The sequence below is a fragment of the Kogia breviceps genome, chromosome 4 (assembly GCF_026419965.1).
Source record: "Kogia breviceps isolate mKogBre1 chromosome 4, mKogBre1 haplotype 1, whole genome shotgun sequence".
Classification (NCBI taxonomy): Eukaryota; Metazoa; Chordata; class Mammalia; order Artiodactyla; family Physeteridae; genus Kogia; species Kogia breviceps.
In genome coordinates this window covers 132,821,960-132,845,435 of record NC_081313.1, presented here as the reverse complement: position 1 = coordinate 132,845,435, position 23,476 = coordinate 132,821,960, and the positions used below count along the sequence as shown (strand labels likewise).

At 48.7% G+C, this 23,476-nt stretch overlaps 1 protein-coding gene across 4 annotated transcripts; it reads right to left on the bottom strand.

Moving 5' to 3' along the window:
- Positions 1–1,454: 1,454 nt before the first annotated feature.
- ARL10 (ADP ribosylation factor like GTPase 10) lies at positions 1,455–11,239 on the bottom strand. Of its 4 annotated transcripts, XR_009335613.2 has the most exons (5): positions 10,866–11,160; positions 10,058–10,259; positions 6,997–7,172; positions 4,642–4,991; positions 1,455–4,215 (listed from the first exon to the last, which is right to left on the bottom strand). XR_009335613.2 is itself a non-coding variant. In XM_059063528.2 (4 exons), the coding sequence occupies exons 1-4, from the start codon at positions 11,046–11,048 to the stop codon at positions 4,818–4,820; spliced, it is 735 nt and encodes a 244-aa protein (XP_058919511.1). In that variant the 5' UTR covers positions 11,049–11,239; the 3' UTR covers positions 1,455–4,817. The 4 variants fall into 4 exon arrangements, 3 of the variants coding, with proteins under 3 accessions (XP_058919511.1, XP_066888009.1, XP_058919513.1); XM_059063528.2 differs by having other exon boundaries at positions 1,455–4,991; positions 10,866–11,239; XM_067031908.1 differs by lacking the exons at positions 1,455–4,215; positions 4,642–4,991 and adding an exon at positions 5,534–6,662.
- Positions 11,240–23,476: the final 12,237 nt, after the last annotated feature.

Here is a 23,476-nt window from a genome sequence, read left to right as displayed (position 1 = left end):
TGGGAACCCTGGGCTGCTTGGGAGGGGCTTCCAGTGCTTGCCTCAACCCAGGCCGGGGGCTGGTGGACCGGTTCTCCATGGCCCTGGTCTGAGGCCAGCTGTGGCTCAAGTGCCAGAAGGTAAGGAGCTGTATAGCTGCCTCCTGGTCTGTCTTCACGTGACCTGCCTTTGCTACTTGTCTTTCCTGAAGGGAGTCTGAAGCCCCCAAACCTGCTTTCTGAGACCATCTGGGGACTGCTGAATACCACTGTGCTGTGTGCCAAGCACTGGGCTACACACTGCATGGCCGTTCCTTGGGGCCAGGCGTGCCTAATTCGGTGGCACGACTGGTATGTAGCAGGATCACAGACAAGGTGTGGGGTGGGTGCTGGGCATTTTCTTGTCTTGATATGTTATCCTCAGCTATTAATAATACAGAAAACCTCTGTTCCTAAGCTTTCTCCTTAAAGCACGTAAAATTTGTCTCTCCTCACCGCTATTGAAAAGAAGGGCTTATGTTTTTACATAGAACATTTCACATAAAACCCTCTAAGGTTGTGTGGGATCCTCATCTTGCAGGTAAGGAAACAGGCTTGAGAGGCATTAACGTGGGGTTTGAAGTCAAGTCTGCACGATGGCTAAGCCTAGACTTTATCTTGCTGACCTTCTCTTTGGACCCTGAAGGCAGCCCACCCGTCCCACACCATTAAGGCATGCTGGAAACTAGACAGAAACCACCCCCCATCAGATCCGGCTTGCTAGACTCCAGCAGTGACTAGCCATTGTGAACACCTCGAGCACAGCCTTTATGATTTGAGTCTGCAGCAGAGCTCCTGGGGGCCTTCGTGATTTGGCCTCCTAACTTCTGCCCTTCACAGCATTCCAAATACAGGCCTTTGACCAGGCTGGACCCTTAACCTTGTTTCTTCACCCAGTTCAGGTGCCAAGTTTAGGAAGCCTTCCATACCACTTTCCTTTGCCCCCAGGCTGGAGTTCCCATGCCCCAGACTTCCTATAGCAGTGCCTATCACAGTCATAACTACCTTTTAGTCTAGTTGACATTCTCTATCAGACTGGGGTTGAGTGCAGGGACCCTGTCTAGGAATCCCAGAGCGCAGCCCAAGGCAGGTACTGGGGGAATGTTTGTGGAATGGCGCCACCTGCATTCTGACCTCTGGCATGGAGGCACTCAAGATGTTCTCGCTCCCATTTCCACGCCTGGCTCTGGCCCCGACAGCTAGAACTCCTCGCAAGAAAGGGTTTGGGTTCCTCCCTGAAAGTACTGAGTTAGGCCAAAGCTTATGTTCCTTAACCCCCCCACCCCCATGTGGACTGCAGGGCCAGGGGACCGGAACTTGCTGTTTGACACGTGTCACAGGAAGTGTTCTGGGACCACCCTCCATAGCTGCCCCTCACTGGAACTATAAGCACCAAGCACATGTTCCTCAAAATCAGAATTTATGTGAAACCATATCCAAATTTTGGGCATTTATTGTATACCTCAAACAGCCACCAACACTGTTTTATGCAGTTTGTGGGTCCGTGTTCACAGGGCATGGGCTGGGACAGCAAGGCTCCTTTACTTCAGATCTTTGACGGCAATCTTCCCCTTGTCCCTTAATGGGCCCACCTCCTGGAGGCAGCAGGAAAACTTGGAGGTTCCCCTTTTCAGTTACTAGAAAGGACTTAAGAGGATGTGGGAGCACACAGCAAAGGTGAGAGGCAGACTGCTCAGATTGCCCAGGTCTGAGGTCTGGGGCAGGATGAGGACGATGGACACCACAGGCGAGTTTTAGCAGCTGGTTCGAGATGCTGGCAGCTGCTACTAAACTAGCATAAGAACAAAATGTTTCCCAAAGGCAAGTGGAAACATTCTTCTGGAGAACCTGGGGTTTCATTCAGACAGACAGGCTAGAGTTGTGAGATTTTTCATTAGCATTTCTCTGTGGAGGATCGGGAGGCCAGGATGGACCAACTTCACCTCCTCCCCAGTCCTTACAGCTGGATACCAATGTGTCAGCACAAGCTTGCAACGGGCAGTTCTGGGCGCCAAGAAGTGCCAGAGGAGGCTTCTTAGAATAGGCGGCCAGTCCAAGGTGATGGTCCCAGCAGCCTCAGGACCCCTCTTGCCTAGACCATCCACATGTCCAAGCTCTGGGCCAGGCTGGCCTCTCTTCAGAGGGATAGCAGCAGGTCTGAAGCCATGGTTTCATTTAAATAACTCTTAAGAACAGAAGCCCCTAGAGCCAGGGTAAGTGATCCAGGCACAGGTTCAACCAGCAAGTAGGTGCAGAAACTTCCTTCCCATGTGAAGTGGGCACTGTATGGTCTTCATTAGAATATGAGAGCTGCCCAGCCATTCACTCCCTATTCCCAAGCTCAGGTAGAGTCAGGGCAGTAGGGGGAACACAGCATCACCCAGACTAGTCAGGAACCTCACTTTGAGATGAACAGCTCCAGGTAATGACTGGTTCCCTAAAGCAGTCATCTGGGCTCCAGAACCAAAGTCACATTCAGGAACAACTAGGTAAGAGCACCACAAGGCCAGGCAGTTAGCTGTTCTTAAGAAAGGCCTTTCCCCACTTTGCCCAATCTGGTCCTGCTAGGAACTGGAGCAGATGAGTACTGTTTGCCACCCAGCCAGGACAGGCCAGCAGCTCCACACGTGAGGCACAGCCACAGGCCAACAGAACGTCTATACACTGTGCAAGTACCAGGGCGTGGCAACCCAGACCTTCAGTGCTCCTCAGTGGTGTCTTCTGGTGTGCCACTGGGACCTGTCAGTTCTGAGAGTGGTCTTTGAAAGTTGCTAAAGTACATATAGTTAGACTCTATTCAAGTTCACCTCCCAACAATGGGGACTTTAAAAACTGTACTACATAGTGATACTCATTAGACCAAAGGCAGATCTTAATTAGTAGAAAAGGGTGCCCCCCTCAACAATGCTGACTCCAAAGGTAACTTTTTAGTACTAGAGGACGACGTGGAGTTCATAGAACAGAGAAGTAAAGTCTCTCAACCTTCTAATGGCAAAATGAAAAGTGTCAACAGAGCTTCAAAGTCTACTCTAAAACCCAAGTCATTCCGGAAATATTTAAAATAAAATCAGTCAAATCAATTCTTAAAGCAGAAAGTTAATCGGAATTTCAAAGAAAGTGATTCTATTCTGAGACACCTACAGCCCACCTTCCCAGCCTGCCCCTCTTGCACCGGCCACAGCATGGAACTGCAGCACACTGAGTAAATGTCAAATGAAACAAAGGCACATAATCTCTGTTCTCAATTAAAAAGCAAACTGAGTTGGATATCTCCTTGAAAAAAAGGCCCATTTGTGGCGGTGACAGTTCAGTGGCCCATGACAGACAAAAGACTCCTTCTTTTGCCTGCACTAAAAAGAAGTGTCAATACAGAGACAGTCCTTAAACTGGCTGATCACTGGAAACAGGAGAATCATGGAATGTGTACTGGAGAGGACAGCAGAAATTCTGTCCAACTTTGCCTTAGCTGGGCAATCAGCAGGTCTAGAAAGGCTGAGTGAGGTACCCAAGGCTACCCTGTTGGTTGGTCTACTAATTCTCATTTCTTTTTATTTGGATAACTATGATGAAATTGCCTCTCCCAGAATCATGTTACCTACACAGAGTTTGTGTCCCTTTGACTACTGGGCCAAGTGGTGGAGTTCAAGTTCATATGGATCATCGTGAAGTATTATGACATCAATTACAGCCACAGAGGGTCAAGGGAGTGCGAGCTCTGTCGCCACTGACACATGTAGCTTACCACACTGTCATTCAAGATTCCAGTTATTTTCCTCAAAAGACCCAAATTTTCCATGACAATCATCTGAGGTTTTAATAACAGCACCTAGAAACAGAGCCTAAACTTTGGCCTGTTCCTTTTATAAATAAATAAATAATTAAATGCAGTTTGGAGGTCAACATCCCGCTCCACTGACAGTCTTCTTCCCAGGGACACAGGCAGGCTCCTTCCTTCCCCAGACTTATGTAAACATGGGCATTGGCACAGTTAGTGTAAGAGCAGCAGCTTCTGTCTCCAGATTTTGGTGGGGTGGGGGGCTGGGGGAAGCTTTCAATTTTTCTGATTAGCGGGTGAATACCACTTACTCTGTAGTCAAGAGGCTGGTGGGCCAGGCCTCAACCTCGGGGAAGCAGGGAGGTTTCAGAAAGCTCCTTGCTAGGATCTCTAGGTTCGTCCTTGAGCTTCTTATCTTCATGGCTGGGAAATATACCTCCAAGTTAGAAAAAAAACATAGAAATCACTTCTCTTTAAAAAGGATGGCCCTGGGGCCAGAGAGGGAGGGATTGCACAAGGCCATGAGCCAGCTGGGGTTGGAGGATAATGCAGGAGTGGGGGTCTGAGCTCACAGTGTACTGCCCAGAACCTGCCCACATTAGAGGGGTGTGAAGTCACCAGGAGGGAATGGTCTAGACTGGGCATACTTTGGACACCTAAACCGGTCCTCAACCACTGGGACCTATAGGGCGGGGAGAACTAAGCCTGCTGAGCAGCTCACTGTACAGGTCAGAGGACGAGGCTGCCCTCCCTGGTGAAAGTGGGATTCACTCCCAGCCCAGAATGGGCAAGACACTGTTCTCTCCCACCCTCAGCCTCACCCGCCTCCTTGCTTCATGGCTAGCTCACCAGGAAGGCTTCCATATGGCTCCTGGCCTTGACCAGGCCCTGATCTTGAGAGGGCGAGGAGGGGAGAAGGGAAGTGCTGCCACATAGCCTGTGCCCCAGGCCCCGGCTAGGGATGAAGAAGCAGGAGGAGCAGAACTGGCGTCCCAGGGCTGGCTGGTGAGCAGGTGGGTACCAGCCTAGGAGAGAAGCTCCAGGAGCAGTCTCCAGATGTGCACGGTGCCAGGATTTTCAAAGCCGGCTCCTGCAGGGGCAATGCTGGCTGCCAAGAGGAAGACTTCCCGCTGGTTATCGACAGCCTGAAGGCCCAGCTCCTGCTGCAGCTCCACCATACTCATGGCCTCGCTCAGGTCCTGGGATGCAACAGAGATGTCAGGCGGGACTGACAGTGTTTCCCAACAACCCACCCTTGTCATCCATGAAATAAACTGTTCTTCAGCTCCCTGGGGGAACACTGGGGCCTAAGTTCTCTCACGGCCACTTGGTGTAAACTCTCTTCCTCATCTCTGACTTTCTTGGTATCAATCTCTTTCCACCCCATCATTCTTACCCACAGCCACTGTGCTAAGAAAGAGCACTTCGTCTAAGTCAGGCATTGTGATTAGGCACTTAATCTTACTTAATTCTCACAGTCCACACTTAACTGATGAGGAAATAAAGCTCAGGGAGGTGAAGTCATTTAGCCAATGAAACAGTGATAAGTGGCAGAGCCAGGTTTCAAACTCAGGTTGGCTTGATGACCAAGTTTATAACCTTTATAGGAATCCTAGCTCAGTTTCCTAAACTTAATGGGGGAGAGATATTACAGCAGGGTCACTTCCAGACAAGGGCCTTAACCTTCCCTAGACTTCTAGAGACCCAGTGACGAGAAAAAGAAGCCACTACACAACATGGCTAGTGATGGTACATTTTAATTTCAAGCCTGGCCCAAGATTAAAATGATTCTTCTTGGAGCAATTCATAGAGTGCTGGGACCTCAGGTGTTGTTTCCTGTAGGTTCAAAATCACTATAAATTACAGTTTATATACAACATGATGATGTGATTCACTGTCCAAACTGGGGTACTTCTTTTTATTTTAATTAATTAATTAATTTATTTTAACATCTTTATTGGAGTATAATTGCTTTACAATGTTGTGTTAGTTTCTGCTGTACAACAAAGTGAATCAGCTATACATATACATATATCCCCATATCCCCTCCCTCTTGTGCCTTCCTCCCACCCTCCCTATCCCACCTCCTAAAGCACCCAGCTGATCTCCCTGGGCTATGCGGCTACTTCCCACTAGCTAGCTATTTTACATTTGGTGGTGTATATATGTCACTGCTACTCTCTCTTTGTCCCAGCTTACCCTTCCCCCTCCCCATGTCAAACTGGGGTAATTCAGAGACTCAAAGTAGGTACTAGTAATAGTTATACCAGAGCAACAGGCATAAATGGGGGCTGTCCCAGGCAGACTAGGACATATGGTTACCCTATTTATACATGACCGCCAAGTATTTCCTGATAGGCAGGGGGAACCTGAGGTCAAAGATGGACAGCCTCTCTCCAAGCCAGGCTGGAAACATGCCCCACAGCTATCAGGACCATGGGCACAGGCCACATGAAATATGACAGGACTCTATACTGTGGCAGAGAATGGCATCTTAAGTGTGTGATGCCGCGAGTTGCTGGGCCAGGAGAGGTAAAGTGAAGATCAGGAACTTTGAGGAAGATCCAAGCTCAACTCCTGGCTTTGCCACATACCAGCTGTAACTTTGGGCTAACAGCAAGGCCTATAGTGGGGTTTTTGTGAGGTCAAGATTACCGGGTGCTTAGCACACTGTAAGCACAAAATAAATGTTAGTTCTTATTATTTAATCTGTTCAACTTCTTATCACTTCCTAGCTGTAGCTCTCTGATCTAGAGTCAGAAATCATACAGACATAGCATAGTGGAAAAGGTGCAGGTTTTGGAGTTAAGACATTCCAATTTTACTATTTTCAAGGTGTACAAAATTTCTCTGAGCTTCAGATTCCCCATCTGTAAAATGGAAAGAGTAATCCCATATTTGTAGGGTGAACAGAAGCATAATATGAAATGTTATTTGAAACCACACCTGGGAAATAGTGGACACTTAATAATAATTTTTTTCATTTCTCTAGGATGACAAATGACAGGCAAAGAGGAAGGCAGAGAGAGGATGCGGATTAGGAATGCAGAAAGAGTACAGGTAGCAGAGGCGGGGGACAGTTTCTCAGCTAAGCATTGCAGGTCATGGGCCTAGGCCCGAATACCTCTCCAGTGCTCCCTGCCCCTGCCCAGGCATCTGTGGATCAAGCCCGCCTGGCATGAGCCAGCCTCCCATGGCCCTCACCTGCTTGTTGGCCACGATGACGACAGGCAGGTCAGGGTCTTTGTCCAGTAGCTTGTGCAGCTCCTGTCGGGCCCAGGGCAATCGCAGCCGGTCAGCCGAGTCCACCACGAACACCAGCACGTCCACTTCATTCACAAACTCCTTCCAGTAGAAGCGCAGATTCTGGCTGCCACCGACTGAGGAGAGGCCAGGGGCCAGCTCAGAGCCTCCCTGGGCCCTGGCTCTCTACATATAGCCTGACTCCACCCCACTTCCTGCCTTCCAAGGCTCCACTGGCCAGGAGCAAGGGAAAGTCCACAGGTTCCAGAGCCAATCAGACCTAAGTTTAGCTCCAGCTCTGACAGGTAGGTCGCCCTGCACAGGTCGCTACCTCCGAGCATCAGTCTCCTCCTCACTGAACTTAGCTAACAGGTTGCAGCAAAACCCAAAGGTACCACATGCAATGCACCTTTCACAGGACTGGTGTATAGTATATGCTCAATAAATAGTACTCTGGTTCTTTCTACTGGGCTGCCTTGCCTCCTCCCAAATCCTAGCTTCCTCCTGGGTCAGTGGCGGCTGTGGTCAGCAGCCAGGACTCCCTGCCCTGCCTGTGCACAGCCATTCTCCATTCGGCTTCTCTTGTTCAGTCTAGTCACCCCATTTTCTTTCCTTGGAAACACCATACTCAATAGTGCCACCAAGTGGCTGCCCAAGTAGCACCCCCAACCTGGGTTATTCCTGTTCCCCTCTGTCCCTCTGCAAAGTCCCCATTGGTCATCCTGCATCCTAGTGTTTCTGGTTATACTTCTGACACTTGTGGGCTCTAAGCTCTTTGAGAGTTAGAGCTATTTATCTCTGGATCCCCCCAAAGCCCTCAGCACAATGCCTGGCACATAGCAGGCACTCAACAAGTATATACTGAGTGCTTACTAGGTGCCAAGCACTGATCTGGGTGCTGGAGATACAGAGGTGAGCAAGGCAGGCAGGGGCTCTGCTCTCAAGGAGTTCCCTCCGTAACCAGAAACAACACAGCAGGAACACATAAACACATTCCACAAAGGAAGGAAGTAAAACAGAAAAAGTGAAAGGGGCGAGGTGGGGTGGTTGTATGTGCTGGTGGCTCTGGACTGGTTGGTCTGGGAAGGTGGTCTAAGGAGGCAGCATGTGAGCTGAGTCTGGGATGACGAGAAGGAGCTAGTCATGAGATGAGGCAGAGAGAAGCATTACAAGCAGTGGGCAGAGCAAGATCCATGTGTTCGAGAAACAGAAGGCTGAGGTGCCGCCAGAAGGGGAGAGGAGGAAGCCATGACCAGCAAGGCTGCCCAGGGCTGGACCACACAGGGCCTGTAAAGCCACAGTGAGTCTGTGGGGAGCCCCTTAAGCATTTTAAGCAAGAATGACATGATCTGATATGGGTTTCTGAAAGATACCGCTGGCCAACATTGAGGACAGAAGTGGAAGCAGGAAGACCAGCAAGGAGACTGCTGTAGTCCTGACAGGTGACCATCGCTTGGACCAATTAGGCAGAGATGGAGGTGGGGAGAAGTGAACAGACGCAGACTCTATTGGAGGATAAAGCTGACCTAACTAGCTAATAAAATGGATATAGGAGGTGCGGGGAAGGGAAAAGTCATCAAAAATGCACAAAGTGCTCACTCTCAGCTGGGCTCCAGCCCAGGCACTGTAGGAGACCACAGTGAAGTGAGTGCTGTGGGAGGGGAAAGCCCCAGGACTTGAATGGGAGATCTGGGTTTGAATCCAGGTTGGGTGATCTTACTGAGCCTGGGATGTTAACAGGGCAGACCCCTGGGTAACATGAAAACACTAAACCCCTTCTTCCAAGGTGGAGGGAGGGCGATAACTGTCTCTGCCAGACAGAGTGGGCCTTAAGTGCAGAAGCCCCACTTGAATTTTCTGTGTCCCTGGCACACGAGATGGAGACAGGGAAAGCTTGTTGAAAGGACTAAATCTCAGGTGAAAGTCAACGTTTGCTACAGTCAGGGAGAAAAGATGTAGCCAGGGCAGGCTAGCAGGCAAGGACCTGAAACCAGAGGAACTGGGCCCATTCAGGCCAACAGCCAGGCCCTCAGAGTCTGATCCCACCACTTTAGGACTTAACTAAATCCACCTAGACTTTATGGTCTGAGTCCTTTGGCTGGCAGGAAGGCTACCCGTCCCTCCCCACTGAGTCTGTGGCTGGACACAGGTGGTTAAGTACTGCTCCGCTCTCAATACCCTCTCTCCCATCCTCTCCTGGGATCCCAAGAGGCCTAACACTGAGGGCAGGAGGATACTCAGACCCCCTCTGATGATTCACTCAACAAGTTCTCCCAGGTACCTGATTGGGGCTGGGCCCTAGGGGCCAGAGCTGGATCGGATTTATCGGTGCCCCAGATGCCTAGTCAGGGACTAGGGGTCAGAGAAGGCTTCAGTGGGATATCATGTTTGATCTAAATCTTGAAGGATGAACAGCAGTTTAACAACGGAAGAAGGGCTTTCCAGACTGGGGGAACAGTGCATGCAAAGCACAGAAGATTAGAAAGAAAACAGCAAGCACGCTTCAGAAACAAGCACTGTACACAGTGCTTAACATCGAGAGCCCAGAGCCAGATAGTCTGCATTAGCTGACCGGCAAGCTGTGTGAGCCTGGATAAATTATTTTACTTTCTGGGCCTCCTTTCCTCACATATAATGAAGGTGGTAACTGTTTCCGGTTTTATGGAGTTGTTGGGAGGGTTTTAAACTGATGTCTGTCAAGGACTTGGCATACTGGAAACTTCAGTTGTTAGTATCTCAGTGTTAGGCATGTGGGCTGCAGTAAGGGTGAGGGACAGGGGGCGACCAAGCCAGAGTACAAAGCTTGGACTATATCCCGTGTCGCAGGGAGGCAGGGAAGGACTTTCTACAGGGGTGTGTCCTGCTTAGATAAAAAGCCACGGCTTGGGTCCAGCTGAGATGATGGGGAGACAGCGGGAGAGTGTGTGTGTGTGGGGGGGGGGGAGACAGCGGGAGAGTGTGTGTGTGTGTGTGTGTGTGTGTGTGTGTGTGTGTGTGGCGGGGGGGGGGGAGTTCTGCTCACTCTCCAGCAGGTCCACCTCGAAGTCCTTGGTGGGCAGCCGCACGGAGTTGAAGCCCCAGGTGGGGATGTGGCCTTCCAGCGGTGGCTTCCCGGCCAGCACGCGCAGGAACGTGCTCTTCCCAGAGCCATCCAGCCCCAGCACCAGCACCTCGCGCTGCTCCAACTCCTCCAACGCCGGCTCCTCGTCCGCCTCGTCCTCGGGCTGTGGGGCACGGGTCAGGCTGCGGTCGATACCCTCCCGCCTGACCCTTCCCCATAGAAGACCGAAGGCAAAAAGCGCCCATTCCCCGCCCTGCCGCCGTTAAGGGGCAGCCAGGCCCGCTCTGGTGCAAAGGGACAAGCGGGGCCTATGGAGTCCTGAATCTCAAGACCCGTTCTTCAGGTTTTTCCTGAGTGACCTCGGGCAAATTCCTACCCCTCCTCAGACTGACAATCCCCACATCCCACAGCGGAAGGAGCCACCGAGTTGGGATAACGCGCAAATGAACCGCTCTGGCCGGGTGAGGGGGCGGAGAGCCTCTCCCGGCATCCCCCGGCCCGCGCGCACTGCGCAGGCGCCGGGCGGGCTCGGGCTGGGCCCAGCGCGGGCCCGACAGGCTTCGGCTTCCCAGAGGAAGCCCTAGGCCTACGGCGGCGCAGCATAGCACACTCCCCCAAAGGCCCACCCCTTCCTAGGTTCCTGGACTCCCGGCCGCCCAACGCGCGCTCACCCGCGCGAGGCGTGCGGCGTCAAGCTCCCGCCCCGCAGGGCGGCGGTCACACCCCTCGGCTGCGCGCGCGGAGGCGCAGATCCCCTCCAGGTACTCACGTCCCATTCGTCCCACTCCGGAAGGCGGGCAGGCTCCGTGCCCCACCAGGCTTCGCCTCCGTCCCAGCGCCGCTCCCGTCCACGGCCGAAGTAGGTTTTCCAGAGGATGAAGATCACCGAACCGAGCACGGCCGCCGCACCACCCAGCGCCAGCACCAAAGGGCTTAGCGGCCGCGGCGCCATCGGGCCGGGCGAGGGGCGCGGGTGCCGGTTCCACAGGCCGAGCCAGCCGGCCTGCCGAAGATGGCCCCGCTGCGAACTGCCTCGGCCGCGCCCACCCACCCAACCGAGCCCCGCACTACAAGCCCCACAATGCACCGCCGCTGTCGCGACAGGGCGCCCGCGCCCTGGCGGCTGGAGCGGGGGCGCTGGCCGGAGCGTGGGGGCCTCCCGCCCACTCTGCAAGGTGAGGTGTGGAGCGAGAGGCTGTGCCTGGGCAGGACAAGAGGCGGTGATACTGGCATCTACCGAGCACTTGCTGTGTGCCAAGGGGTTAGCTCACAGCTGTTCTAGGTTACCCCTTAAAACGGTGCCTCTTAGAAGTGAAAACCGAGGCCCAAGCCACACCGTAGTACTTTGGTGAAGCCTGCACTCAAACCCAGGCGATCTGTTTCCTGGATCCCTCAAGATCTTGGAGAGGAATTCTATGGGATGGCAGGTTATGGAGTGCAGAAGCAGGACTGGAACCCAGGTCCCTGACTGTTAGTACTCTCTACCCTGCCTTGGCTGCTGCCTGGTTCCCAGGGGTTCTGCTCTCTTGTGGTCTCTTGGCATCCTGATAAAACAGGCAGGTCCAGGAGTCTGTTTAGACCTGACCACTTTGTCCTCCGTGACCCCCGGTGACTGCCAAAGTTTCCAGATGTAACACAAGGAGGAAAAGCAGGAGAAACGGGTCTGGGGTACTTAAGAGGAGGACCCTGTGAGGAACTGTGGGGTGAATGGGTATATTTTTACTGTAAACCACTTCAAGCCATCTTATACACCAGGGAGGACTCTGGGCTTTTTTCTAGTCACCTTCCGGTATGCTCAGATGTCTCCTGTTTCCTCTGCCTCTGGTTGCTACCTCTTCTTTCCATTTTAGCCCTGCTTTGGGATAATGTGCATTTCCTATTCTTTGACCCACCCACCCAGAGAAGCTGTTTTCACCAGGGTCTCTAACAAACCCCTTGTTGGTAAATCCCTTGGTGGCATCTTAGTTCTTTTATTGCTTGACCTTCTGGCACCATTTAACACTGTTAAAATTTTTTTTTTTTTTTTTTTGTGGCCTCTCCCATTGCAGAGTACAGGCTCTGGACGCGCTGGGTCAGCAGCCATGGCTCACGGGCCCAGCCGCTTCGCGGCATGTGGAATCTTTCCGGACCGGGGCATGAACCCGCGTCGCCTGCATTGGCAGGCAAACTCCCAACCACTGCGCCACCAGGGAAGCCCTTTTTTTAAAAAAAAAAATAAATTTATTTTTGGCCTCATTGGGTCTTTGTTGCTACGCACGGGCTTTCTCTAGTTGCAGTGAGTGGGGGCTACTCTTTGCAGTGTGCGGGCTTCTCATTACAGTGGCTTCTCTTGTTGCAGAGCACAGGCTCTAGGCGCGCAGGCTCAGTAGTTGTGGTGAACAGGCCTAGTTGCTCCACGGCATGTGGGATCTTCCCGGACCAGGGCTCGAACCCATATCCCCTGCATTGGCAGGCGGATTTTTGACCACTGCACCACCAGGGAAGCCCCAACACTGTTAAATCTTAAAAGATGTTTTAATCTTCTTGGGCTGTCAACAAAATACCACAGACTGGGTGAAAACCAATAAGAATTTAGTTCTCACAGTTCTGGAGGCTAGGAAGTCCAAGATCAAGGTGTCAGCAGATTCAGTTCCCAGCTAGTGTCCTTTTGAATCGCAGGCAGCCACCTTCTCACTGTGTACTCACGTGGCAGAGAGAGTGAGCTCTGCTTTCTCTTCCTCTTATGTGGATGCGAATCCCATGGTGGGGCCCCACCCTCTCGACCTTATTTAAATTTAATTACCTCCCAAGAGCACCACCTCCAAATACTATCATTATTACTATTACACTGGGGATTAGGGCATCAACATAATTATTTTGAGGGGATGCCACCATTTGGTCCATAACAGCAGGTTTATAAAGAATGCTTCTGCTTCCCAAGTTTAGAACTAATGGAGAAGACAAAGAAGATGTTCAAATGGAGAGAAAAATGTCATCTTTGTTGTCAATAAATGCTGAATTGGAGAAAGGGGCTTAGACATGGGGCCGAAATAGACTTGCTGATACTTTCTCCTGAAACAGATGGACTACCCACCAGATCAGTGACTCAACTCATCAAGCAAGGGCAGGAGTTTTATACTAAGAATATTAACAGCCAGCATGGCAGAGGCACCAAATAGTCGGAAAGGGGTAGGCACTGAAGTGAGAACAGAAACTGTCTAGAAACCTTACAGGGCCAGGCCCCTCCCGAGCAGTCAGAGAGCATCCTGACCCACCATCTCTACAGTTGGGCAGGGCAGAAGAGCCCAGAAGCAGCTGGGTTGAGCATACCTGTCTTCTCCCAAACTCCCCATTCAAAGAAATCATTCCTCTGGAGAGAAGTAATGCTTAGCAAGAGAGTCTAAGAGTATGACTCCAGTCCTGTGTTTCAAACTGTAGTTTAAGACCATTAGTGAATTGTGAAATCAATTTATATCATATATATATATATATGGAATACAGTTGACAATAACACCCTCTCATGAAACTTTTGTTTTAAGGGTGTGTGTGTGTGTGTACTGGGGTACCATGTAAAATATCTATACCTTCTTCATGCTTTTTAGGAGATTTTCTCAACCTGATCTTAATATCAATACTTGCTTATTTGGTCTTTCTTTGGCTATATCCACTCTGCTATTCACCCCAAACTTTGAGGTCTTTATTTCATCTATGACATTTTTCATGTCTGACTGTAGTTGGTTCTTCTGTATGACTTCTTGTTCCTCCTTCATATTTCCCCAATCCTCTCTTTTCCTTTTTAGAATAATACTTAAATTGTGTATTTCATTTCCTGTCCTGCCTTGTCCATGAACTCTGCTGTGTCTGGATAAGGTTGCCCTGTATGTTGTCTTTCTCTTGATGGGTGTGTGTCCCTCAGCTGTCTCTTATCTGCCCCTGTGAGGTCCTATTTCTTTGGGGCCAGGACTGAGTGCCTGAGGGAGGGGGCAGAGCCCAAGTGTAGCTTGAACTTTTCCTGGTGAGTTGAGAAGGAGACTCTCGTGTACAGTCTATACCTCCTGGTTTATACTGTCCTGAGCAGACATCTGCATCCCTGAAGAACCTCCCTGTACCTCTCTATCAGGTAGGACTTTTACTAGAGGCTGCTACCCATGGTTGCCATAACCTAGTGCCTAAGGTATCAGGAGGGCGAAGAGGAGTGGTGGAAGAGAAGCTAAGGTACAGGCCAGTTCACTGCCTTGTACTTGTTTTTGACCTCCCTCCCCACCCAGAGGCTGTAAGCCACCCCCACCCAGCCAGTGCCTTCTCAGCCTGCAGTAATAGTAGGGTGACAGCTATAGGGCTGGCCAAGGTCTGCCCTGGGCAAGGTGGGGAAGAAGAAAGTGTGTATCTATCAGAAAACTCTGATGGGGCTGTGTCCTATTCTGCTCTGGGATCCCATTGTCCACACCCCAGCCTGGCCCTCTTCTGGTAGCCACAGGGTGAGGTTTTCTGATCTGCCAGCTTCCCTGTGACTATTGGGTATCCCCCTGACCTGGGGCTGGCCTGTGCTATCTGCCAACTTGTCAGCTTATCTCCATCTCCTAAGAGAGAAAACTGAAGCCTGGAGAGAGGAAGTGACTTCCCCAAGATCACAGAGTCAATAAGTGATGCAGCTGGGGTTTGTACCAGGTCTGTGTGATTGCAAAACCATGCTTTAAATACCCTAGATCCCCCTTTACAGTTGCTGGAACCTAGGTCCACTCATTTTATCATACTTTTCATCTGAAAAAGAAGCAAAACTCAGAGTTTGGCTCTGAAGTCTCTCATATGTATTGGAGGAGAGAAGAGTAGCAGTGTTAAAAGTTATTAGAGCATAATAGAGTTATGTGAGGAGCAGTTAACAAAGGGCCTTCATAGGAGGTGAAGAAATGTTGACTGAGAAATGTTGAGTGTGATGAGAACTCAGGAAGTCTTCTACTGCATGAGGTACAAAGATGGTTAACGGGGATCCCACAATAATTTTCTTGGTGCTCTTAACCAAAAGGGCAGTGGCCATAATGGCTCTAAGGCAAGGAGGGTGTCCTCATGCCACAGGGTCCAGTTGCTGGCTATAATACCCAGAGCGTCAATGGTAGTCCCACGTTGTTGGGGGAATATCCCCAGGGCATTCTTTTCCTTTTCATAAACAAAAAGGAGAAAGGGAATCTGATAATTGCAATGCCCAAGAGCAAGTGGGGTTCATCAAACTCTCCTTTAAGGCCTTGGAAACTATGTTGTCTGGTTCTTCTCATAAAATTGGGTCCAGGTTGTTATTGTTTAGTAAAATATTACAGAGGTTTGGCTATAAGAAATTTGAAATCCAATTTTGGCAAAAACCAACTAGCCCAAGAAAACCTCCCAGTGGGCACTTAGTTTTGGGTTTTAGGAAACTTAGGACACCATGAAGTCTATCTGGATCTGAGTGTAGCCCTTGTTCTGATATCAGATGTCCTAAATATCAAACCTGGGTTCAGGCAAACTGCAGTTTTTCTTTGGTGAACTTCCGTCCCTTTGAGGCTAAAAGCTTTAGCAACTGGATGCTGTCTCTCTGTGAGAAACCTTGAGAAAGAGAGAAAAGAAGCAAATCATCTACATATTGCAACAAAGTAGAACCTCTAGGGGACTTTATATCATCCAGATCAGCTTCTAGGATTTGCAAGAAATAAGAAGTAATGTCTCAAGTAGAACCTTGAGACATTACTGTCCAGGTGAATTGTTTTACTTCCCAAGTGAAGGCAAAAAGGTAGGTAGGTAGCTTCATCAACTAGAATACTAAAAATGCACTGCATAATCAATTACACTAAAAAATTTACATTTGGTGGGAATGGGTGTTAGCAACATATGAGGATTAGGAACGACAGGGTGTGGAGGGATAACAGTGTTCTTTGTTGCTCTGAGGTGCTGCACAAACCTCCACACTTGACCCTTAGGTTTTCTCACTGGTAAAATGGGAGTAAGTATTACAGGGCTACTACAAGGGATGATGAGGCCTTGAGCCTTGTAACTGTTATGGGTCTTATGCCCTGAAGAACATCTTATAGGGTGTTAACTAATTCTGGGGAGAGGTTTTGAGGGGTCTATATGAATCTTGATCGGAGATGCGCTATGAATTTTGCCAACATCAGTTGGAGATTTTACCCAGAAGGGGGATGGTAGCTGATTCAATAGACACAAATGATCTGTGTTTCTAGAATAAGCTCTAATACTGTCAGAGATGGAACAAATAAAAAATGTCAAAGGATCATTTAATTCACCTTGTGGGTGACTTTGATGACTACTGTCAAATTCTAGAATTATTTCCTTTTTTTGGAGAAAGAAATTCTGGCATGATACTTCTTTTTTTCTTGGCCACACCACACAGCATTCAGGACCCAGACCAGGGATAGAACCCATTCCCCCTGCAGTGGAAGTGTGGAGTCCTAACCACTGGACTGCCAGGGAAGTCCCTGGTGTGATACTTCTGTAAGAAGTCTTGGCCTAATAAATGGATGAGGTGGAGGAACTGAGGAGAAAGGCATGTATATCTTTCAAAGGGTCTAGACAAAAAAGAATAGGTTCAGGGACAGGAAGCGCTTGAGGTTCATCAGAGATCCCCACTGTTTGAACTGTATTAATACTCCAAGGCAGGGGCTGCTTTATAGTAGTGGGGTTGAGCACCGAGAGTGTGGCTGCAGTGTCAGTTAGGATGAGAAGAGATCCATCCCAAATCTGGAGGAATGTTTCCCCAAGCTGATTAAGAGGGAGGATTGGGAAGAGGCCCTGTAGTTCCTTGGAGCCCTGTCAGTGAGAATTGGGAAGAAGTCGGAAAGGCTGGTTAGAGGGATAATGGTGCCTGAAGTGCTTAAGTATGTAACAATCTCTTTTCCATGTCCTGGCTCTTTGCAGTAATGGCAGAAACTGGGAGGGTGTTGATTTTATTTAGGGGACTTCATTTGTGGAGTTGAAGATTAAGAATTTTGGTGGTGACCCACCTACAGTGTGAGAGCTGGTTTGCCAGATTACCTAAATCTAGAGTGGACATAATTTCCCACTTCATCCTGGTCCTTTTTACTAGAAGGGAAAGGTCCTGGTTCAGCCCACTAATAAACAGAGTTAAAAGTTACCCGTGGGAAATCAACATCTGAAGGAAGATGAGAATTTTCTTAAAAAATAATCTGAAGTTGATTGTAATAGTTGTGAACAGGTTCATCAGATTTTTGTGGGCAAGCTTGAATTTTGTCTCAATCAATAGGCTTTGGAAAAGCCCTAGAAATTGCTCAGTGAAGTCACCTAGCAATTGAACAAGCCTGATCATATAATCAATTAGTGGGCTGCTCTCCCAGTTGTAATTCTAGAGCCCTTTCATGATTTTCCCAATTAGGGGTTTTTATCTAAGGCTGGGCCACTGACAAGCATATTAACTAGCTGATATAAGTTGGAGAAACCAGGTTCATTAGTTTGAATGACTATACTTTTAAATTCCTCAGCAAATCCGTGAGGACCTTCAGTTACTTTGGGAAAATCTTTAACTATGGCTCCCAGTTTAATTTTAGTCCAGGGAATATAAGAAATTGAGGGTTTTTCTCTGGGTCCTCAGGAGGCTTAATTTTAAAGGGACAGATTTTCCTCTGAACTTTTCATTTTAAAGGTTCAGAGGAAAAGGGGGTAGGGAGAGTTTAGAGAAAAGGACAAGTTTGGTGAGAGATTTAGCATGGGGGACTTGAGAGCATAGAGGAGGTGTAGGTGGTATAGAAGGGAAGGAGGAAGATGGTGCTGGGAGCAGGGCCTGAACATGAAGAACCAAGGGAGAGAGAGATAAGATGGTGTCAGAGGCGGAATGGGAGACAAAGAAGCCAAGGAAGAAGAGTCCAAGGCTTTGGGAACCATTTTGTTTTTCTTCATTTGTCGTACTTAATCTTAAAATCTTATTTTTCAGAGAGGCAATTTTAGACTCCTGATAACATTGAGAATCCTCAAAGTACCAATTGAAACAGGTATACTGCTCAGTTCTGGAAATTTTTTGAGCCATTTTAGTCCAATTTGGTTTTAATGAAATTAAGTTTGCGGATTTCAAAAGTTCCTCCAAATGGCCATTGATATTCTAAATTGCCTTTGGTCGGGTTGGTCCATTTGTTGAAATGTGCATGAAGAAGGATGCAGTTTTTAAACAGAAAATCATTCAGAGTCCCTATAGGGAGGACACCTTCAAACTATTTAGGTAACTGATATCCTATTTCTTACAGGTTTTTCTCTAGAGTAAAAGAACAATTTTCAAACAGCTCAAACCACTCTATTCAAACAACTTGAAAGCTGATACCATCCAATTCTAAGGACACAGGTTGGTCCCAGAGAAGCCAGGCCAAAGACTTTCTCAGTCAGTTTCTAGAGAATAGTCCCTATTCCTAAGGAATGGGCTGACAGCTGAACTGGCACAGTTTCAGTGAAGCAGCTCTTGTTCCCATAGGAATGGGCCCACAGCTTCTCAGCCAGCTTCAATTGAAACATTCTGATCTCAAAAATCAGAGCAAAGTGCCAAAAAAGTACTCGCATACAGAACAAGACCTTAACCAGAAAGACGAAAGCTTGAAGTAGATCTCCCCCAAAGCCTGGAGAGCTTCAGAGGCAAAGAGAGTGTGAGCTTGATCCAGGAGAAAGACCAGGGTTGGTGAGAAAAGCAGTGAGTGACATGGGCTCAATTGTGGGTACTGCATCTGTTTGCTTACCAGTCCCGGAACCAGCAGGGATCAACTCTGGCCCCCATATGGGCCACCAAAATGTTGACCTAAAATAAAGAGACTGCCAGATATTTCTCTAACCAAGGTGGGTTTATTCAAGATGAGCAGAGAATTGCAATTTGGGGCCTGCAATTGTGGGAAGCCATGTGCAAGTCCTTGCATGGCAAGGGAAGGAGAACTCTTTCATTAAGGGGAAAAGGAAGCTGGGAGGGCTACAGTAAACCAAGAGTCCATGGCTTTTCATTGGATGAGTCCTTGTCAGGAAGGAAGAGGAATCTTTCTCATTCCTGTTGGGCTCTGTTATCGTCATCACAGAGTGTGAGAGCCTCCTGCTTCTGGTCTCCTGACTATTTAATTAAGATTTCTGTTTATTTTATTTTATTTTATTTTTTTATTTTTTGTGTGGTATGCAGGCCTCTCACTGTTGTGGAGCACAAGCTCCGGACGCGCAGGCTCAGCGGCCATGGCTCACGGGCCCAGCCGCTCCACGGCATGTGGGATCTTCCCGGACCGGGGCACGAACACATGTCCCCTGCATCGGCAGGTGGACTCTCAACCACTGCACCACCAGGGAAGCCCAAGATTTCTGTTTATTAATTTTTTTACACTGGAAATAAATACGCAGGAAGTTCCCTCCTCTCCCCAACTCTCTGTAAGGGCTATAGGGACCCCTAGTGTCCTCAAATCCTAGTTGGGAACCATTGTTACATGCAAAGAAAACTGGTCTTAGAATCAGCAAGACCTGAACAGGGCACAGCATAGTGGTATCAGAAGGATCGGGGCTCAATTTCCAGACCCACTATGACCTTCATCATGTCACATAACCTCTTTGAACCTGTTTCTTCAACTGTAAAATGAAGATAATGATTGTGCTGACACTGTTGGTGGCCTATCCGACAGAGCCATCCCTCTGTTTTTCTTGCTAACAGAACCCCAACTTTATTTATTTGGTATGTGCTCAGCCTTGGGAGGAGTCATGATTTAAAACTAAGATGATTGGAGCCTTCCAGTTCCTGTTGATCCAGTTTTAGTGTAGGGGTGAGCATCTGCCTCAGTTCTGGCCCAGGGGATGTAGGTAGAAGACTGCTAGCCTTCTAGGAAGTAATTTTCTCCCTTCCCACAGAGAGTGCTGTCATGTGAGGAAGCTCTGCTTTGTGAGCTGGGGCGTCCACAGTTCAAACGTGAGGTCCAAGCCTGCAAATGAAACCCAACTTGCTGAGGGAAGGCACCAAGTGGGAGGAAAAACCCAGGTCTCTGAGGATATTCTGGAGCTTCCAAACCAATCCTAGGTCTAATTTCCTACAGACTCCTAGATAAACAACAAATACCTTTAGGCCATTGTTAGTTGAGTTTTTCTCTTGATTGCAGCCAAATGCATCGTAATCAATATAATGATCCTTATGGATGAGGCAGTGTATGTAAGAGTGTCTATTCTTGTGCACACGATGTAACTTCATCCTGCTACCCCTATTGAACCCCAGCCCTGGGTGAGTCCAGGGTGTTCTTGCTTCCAGACTGTTAAACCATATGCTCCTGAAAACACACAACTAGACAGACTGGCACAATCAGTTACTCACGGTGACCAGCCTCAACTGGGTCATCCGCACTTTCCAGTCAGTTTCTCCTCCTCCACTCTCTGAAATGGCAATTTCAAATCTTTACGTTCTTCTCTCTTCGTCCCTCACCTCACTTCCCCCTCTCTGCTCACAGACAGAAGAGACAGCTCATCTCCTACCTCACCGACAACAAAAAAGCCAGTAGAGGGGGGCTTGCCAATCTTCTCCACCAAACACCCTGAAAACTTCCTTCTTTCCCAGGCCAGTCCCTCACATGTCACATGCTTTGGACCCACCCCAGGGTGGTTTTTAGGTCTCCTCTGCCCTAGTCTGTCCTTCCTTAGAACATTCCACCACATACTGTACCAAACAAACATATTCAAATGTACTCACGTCCCATGTTAAACATATTGCTGTAAAACATTTAAATAAGTAAAAGTTTTTCTTTAAAAATTACTTAGCTACAGATAACTTGTCTAATTTTTAAAAATAAATTTATTTATTTAATTTATTTATTTTTGGCTGCGTTGGGTCTTTGTCGTTGCGTGCAGGCTTTCTCTAGTTGCGGCCAGCGGGGGCTACTCCTTGTGGTGCACGGGCTTCTCATTGTGATGGCTTCTCTTTTTGCAGAGCACGGGCTCTAGGTGCGTGGGCTTCAGTAGTTGTGGCGCGCGGGTTTAGTTGCTCCGCGGCATGTGGGATCTTCCTGGACTGGGGCTCGAACCTGTGTCCCCTGCATTGGCAGGTGGATTCTTAAGCACTGTGCCACCAGGGAAGTCCCAGCTTGTCTAATTTGTGATTGACTATGTTTTTTTGTTTTTTTGGGGGGAAGCACTAAGTTGCTCATTGGGAGTATTTTTCGAGGTGAGAAAAATCTAGCTCTCAATTTGTTTTCAAATGCAACGCCATCTTTATGAGTTAAATATTATCATAAAGGAAGTTGATGTAATACTCTGTTGTGCGGACATTTAATTAGACATATTAGTTTTGATTCTGCAGTTTTAAAAAAAATCTTGGAGCCAATCATTTAACTTTTAGCCTTCAAAGATGTTTTTGTGGGTCCCTGAAAAGCCTGTAAGCCCTAGGTAATTGATCAAATGTCAGGTGCCCCTTCCTGCATCTCAGAGCTCTTAACCCCTTACTCACCTGCATCTTGCACACTTCCCTCTCTGCTGATTCTTCCCAAATGCATTTAAATGTGTTCAAACTGCTGTCAGATAAACCCCAACAGAGCCTAATAAAACCTAGCTTAACAAAATCACCCCAGGGCCTGTTGCAACTAACCATTCGAACTCTCCCCTCTCCTCCCCTCCCCACCCAAGGCCGACTGTGGACTTTACACTATGTACACTTCCAGGTGGCCCCTCACCCCCATGGCTCTCAGGGGAAAGACCAAAATCCATACCTTGGCCTATAAACCTTGAGCTGGTGGGGGCTCTGCCACCTCAAGGACTCTGCTAATTACTCCCCACCCTCCAATTCTCCTCAGACGCAAGCTTTCTCCTGCCTCTGGGCCTTTGCCCTTGCTTTGGTGCCCCAAGTGGAGCACCCTCTTTCACCTACTTCCTTGCCTCTGTAACTTGTATTTCTCTGGGCACCCTCCCCTCATGTTCCAGAGTCAGTCCCCCTATTACATAGCACCTGGTGCTATTGCCTCCTGATATCTGGCTTTTAATTATTCATAATCTCTCATTCGTTGTCTATCTCCTCCTATTAGTTTGGTAGGGCTGCCATAACAAAGTATCACAGAGTGGGTGGCTTAAACAACAGAAATTAATTTTCTCACAGTTCTGGAGGCTAGAAGTCCAAGATCAAGGTACCGGCAGGTTTGGTTTCTTTTGCAGCCTCTCTTCTTGGCTTGCAAATTGCCACCTCTCACTGTATCCTCACATGGCCTTTCCCCTGTGCTTGTGTAACTCTGGGGCCTCTTCCTCTTCTTATAAGGACACCAGCCTTATTTTAACCTAATCACCCCTTTACAGCCCTTATCTATAAATACTGTTAAGTTCTGAGGCACTGGGGTTTGGGATTTCATCACATGAATTTTGGGAGGACACAAGTCAGCCTGTAAACAGCCAGGGACCCTCCCCAGTGTATCCTGAGTACCACGCATAGGACTTGACGCAAAGTAAGACACAAGAACACATTTTCTAGCTAACCAACTGCCCTGGACTAACTTTGTGACAGTGGCCGGGTTCCTTCTGTTCTCTGCACCTTACTTGCTTCATCTGTGATATTAGGCGGGGGAAGTTGGTGTCTAAGGACAGTCTGACAGCTGACCAAGCATCCTTATTTTTTTCAGTGAAATCTTTACCCCTCACCACTAGAGGGCAGTGTTACCTCTCGTTGTTTTCTTCCTTGGGAATGTGCGGGCCTTCAACCCTCTTGCCCCAGGGATGTTAAAGTGGAGGAGCTGAGGCCAAGGACAGCCAGCAGCTGGGCACTCAGCCCGTCTTGAATTTCAACACTGCCGCTTCCTGGCTGAGGTATCTTATCCAAAGTTCCCTTGAGAGTGTTAGTTTCCTCTGCTGCGAAATGGGCAATGGAAATGGACAATGCCTAAGCACGGCTAGGTGGAATCCCTTATCTATGATATTATAGGGGGCAGGTTTCCAGAGTTCCAAGTCTAGAGATCCCAGAAATGCAAATGCCCCACCTGCTACCATCCCAGTGACCAAGTTTCAGTCCGCTGATGGGTGCTGAGAATGTTGGCAGGTCTATCTAGGGAGTGGACCTTTCTGAGGGCTTATACTGGCCAGAGAGCGCAGATGTCTAGAGGAAGGCAGGTGGGCAGAGTGTGGTTCCACTCTCTGCCCGTCCCCCATGAAGTAGAAATGCAGGATGATTTGGGGCATCCTGGGTGGATGTAAGAGAGATTCTGGTCGATTTTAGAGGCTCCAAGTTTATTAAAGTATGAAGTGCCCAAGGAGGTGCAAAAAGAAAATTCCGAGTCAAAAGTATTTAGAAAATTAGTTTCGGGACTTCCCTGATGGCACAGTGGTTAAGAATCCTCCTGTCCATGCAGGGGACACGGGTTCGAGCCCTGGTCCGGGAAGATCCCACATGCCGCAGAGCAACTAAGCCCGTGCGCCACAACTACTGAGCCCACGTGC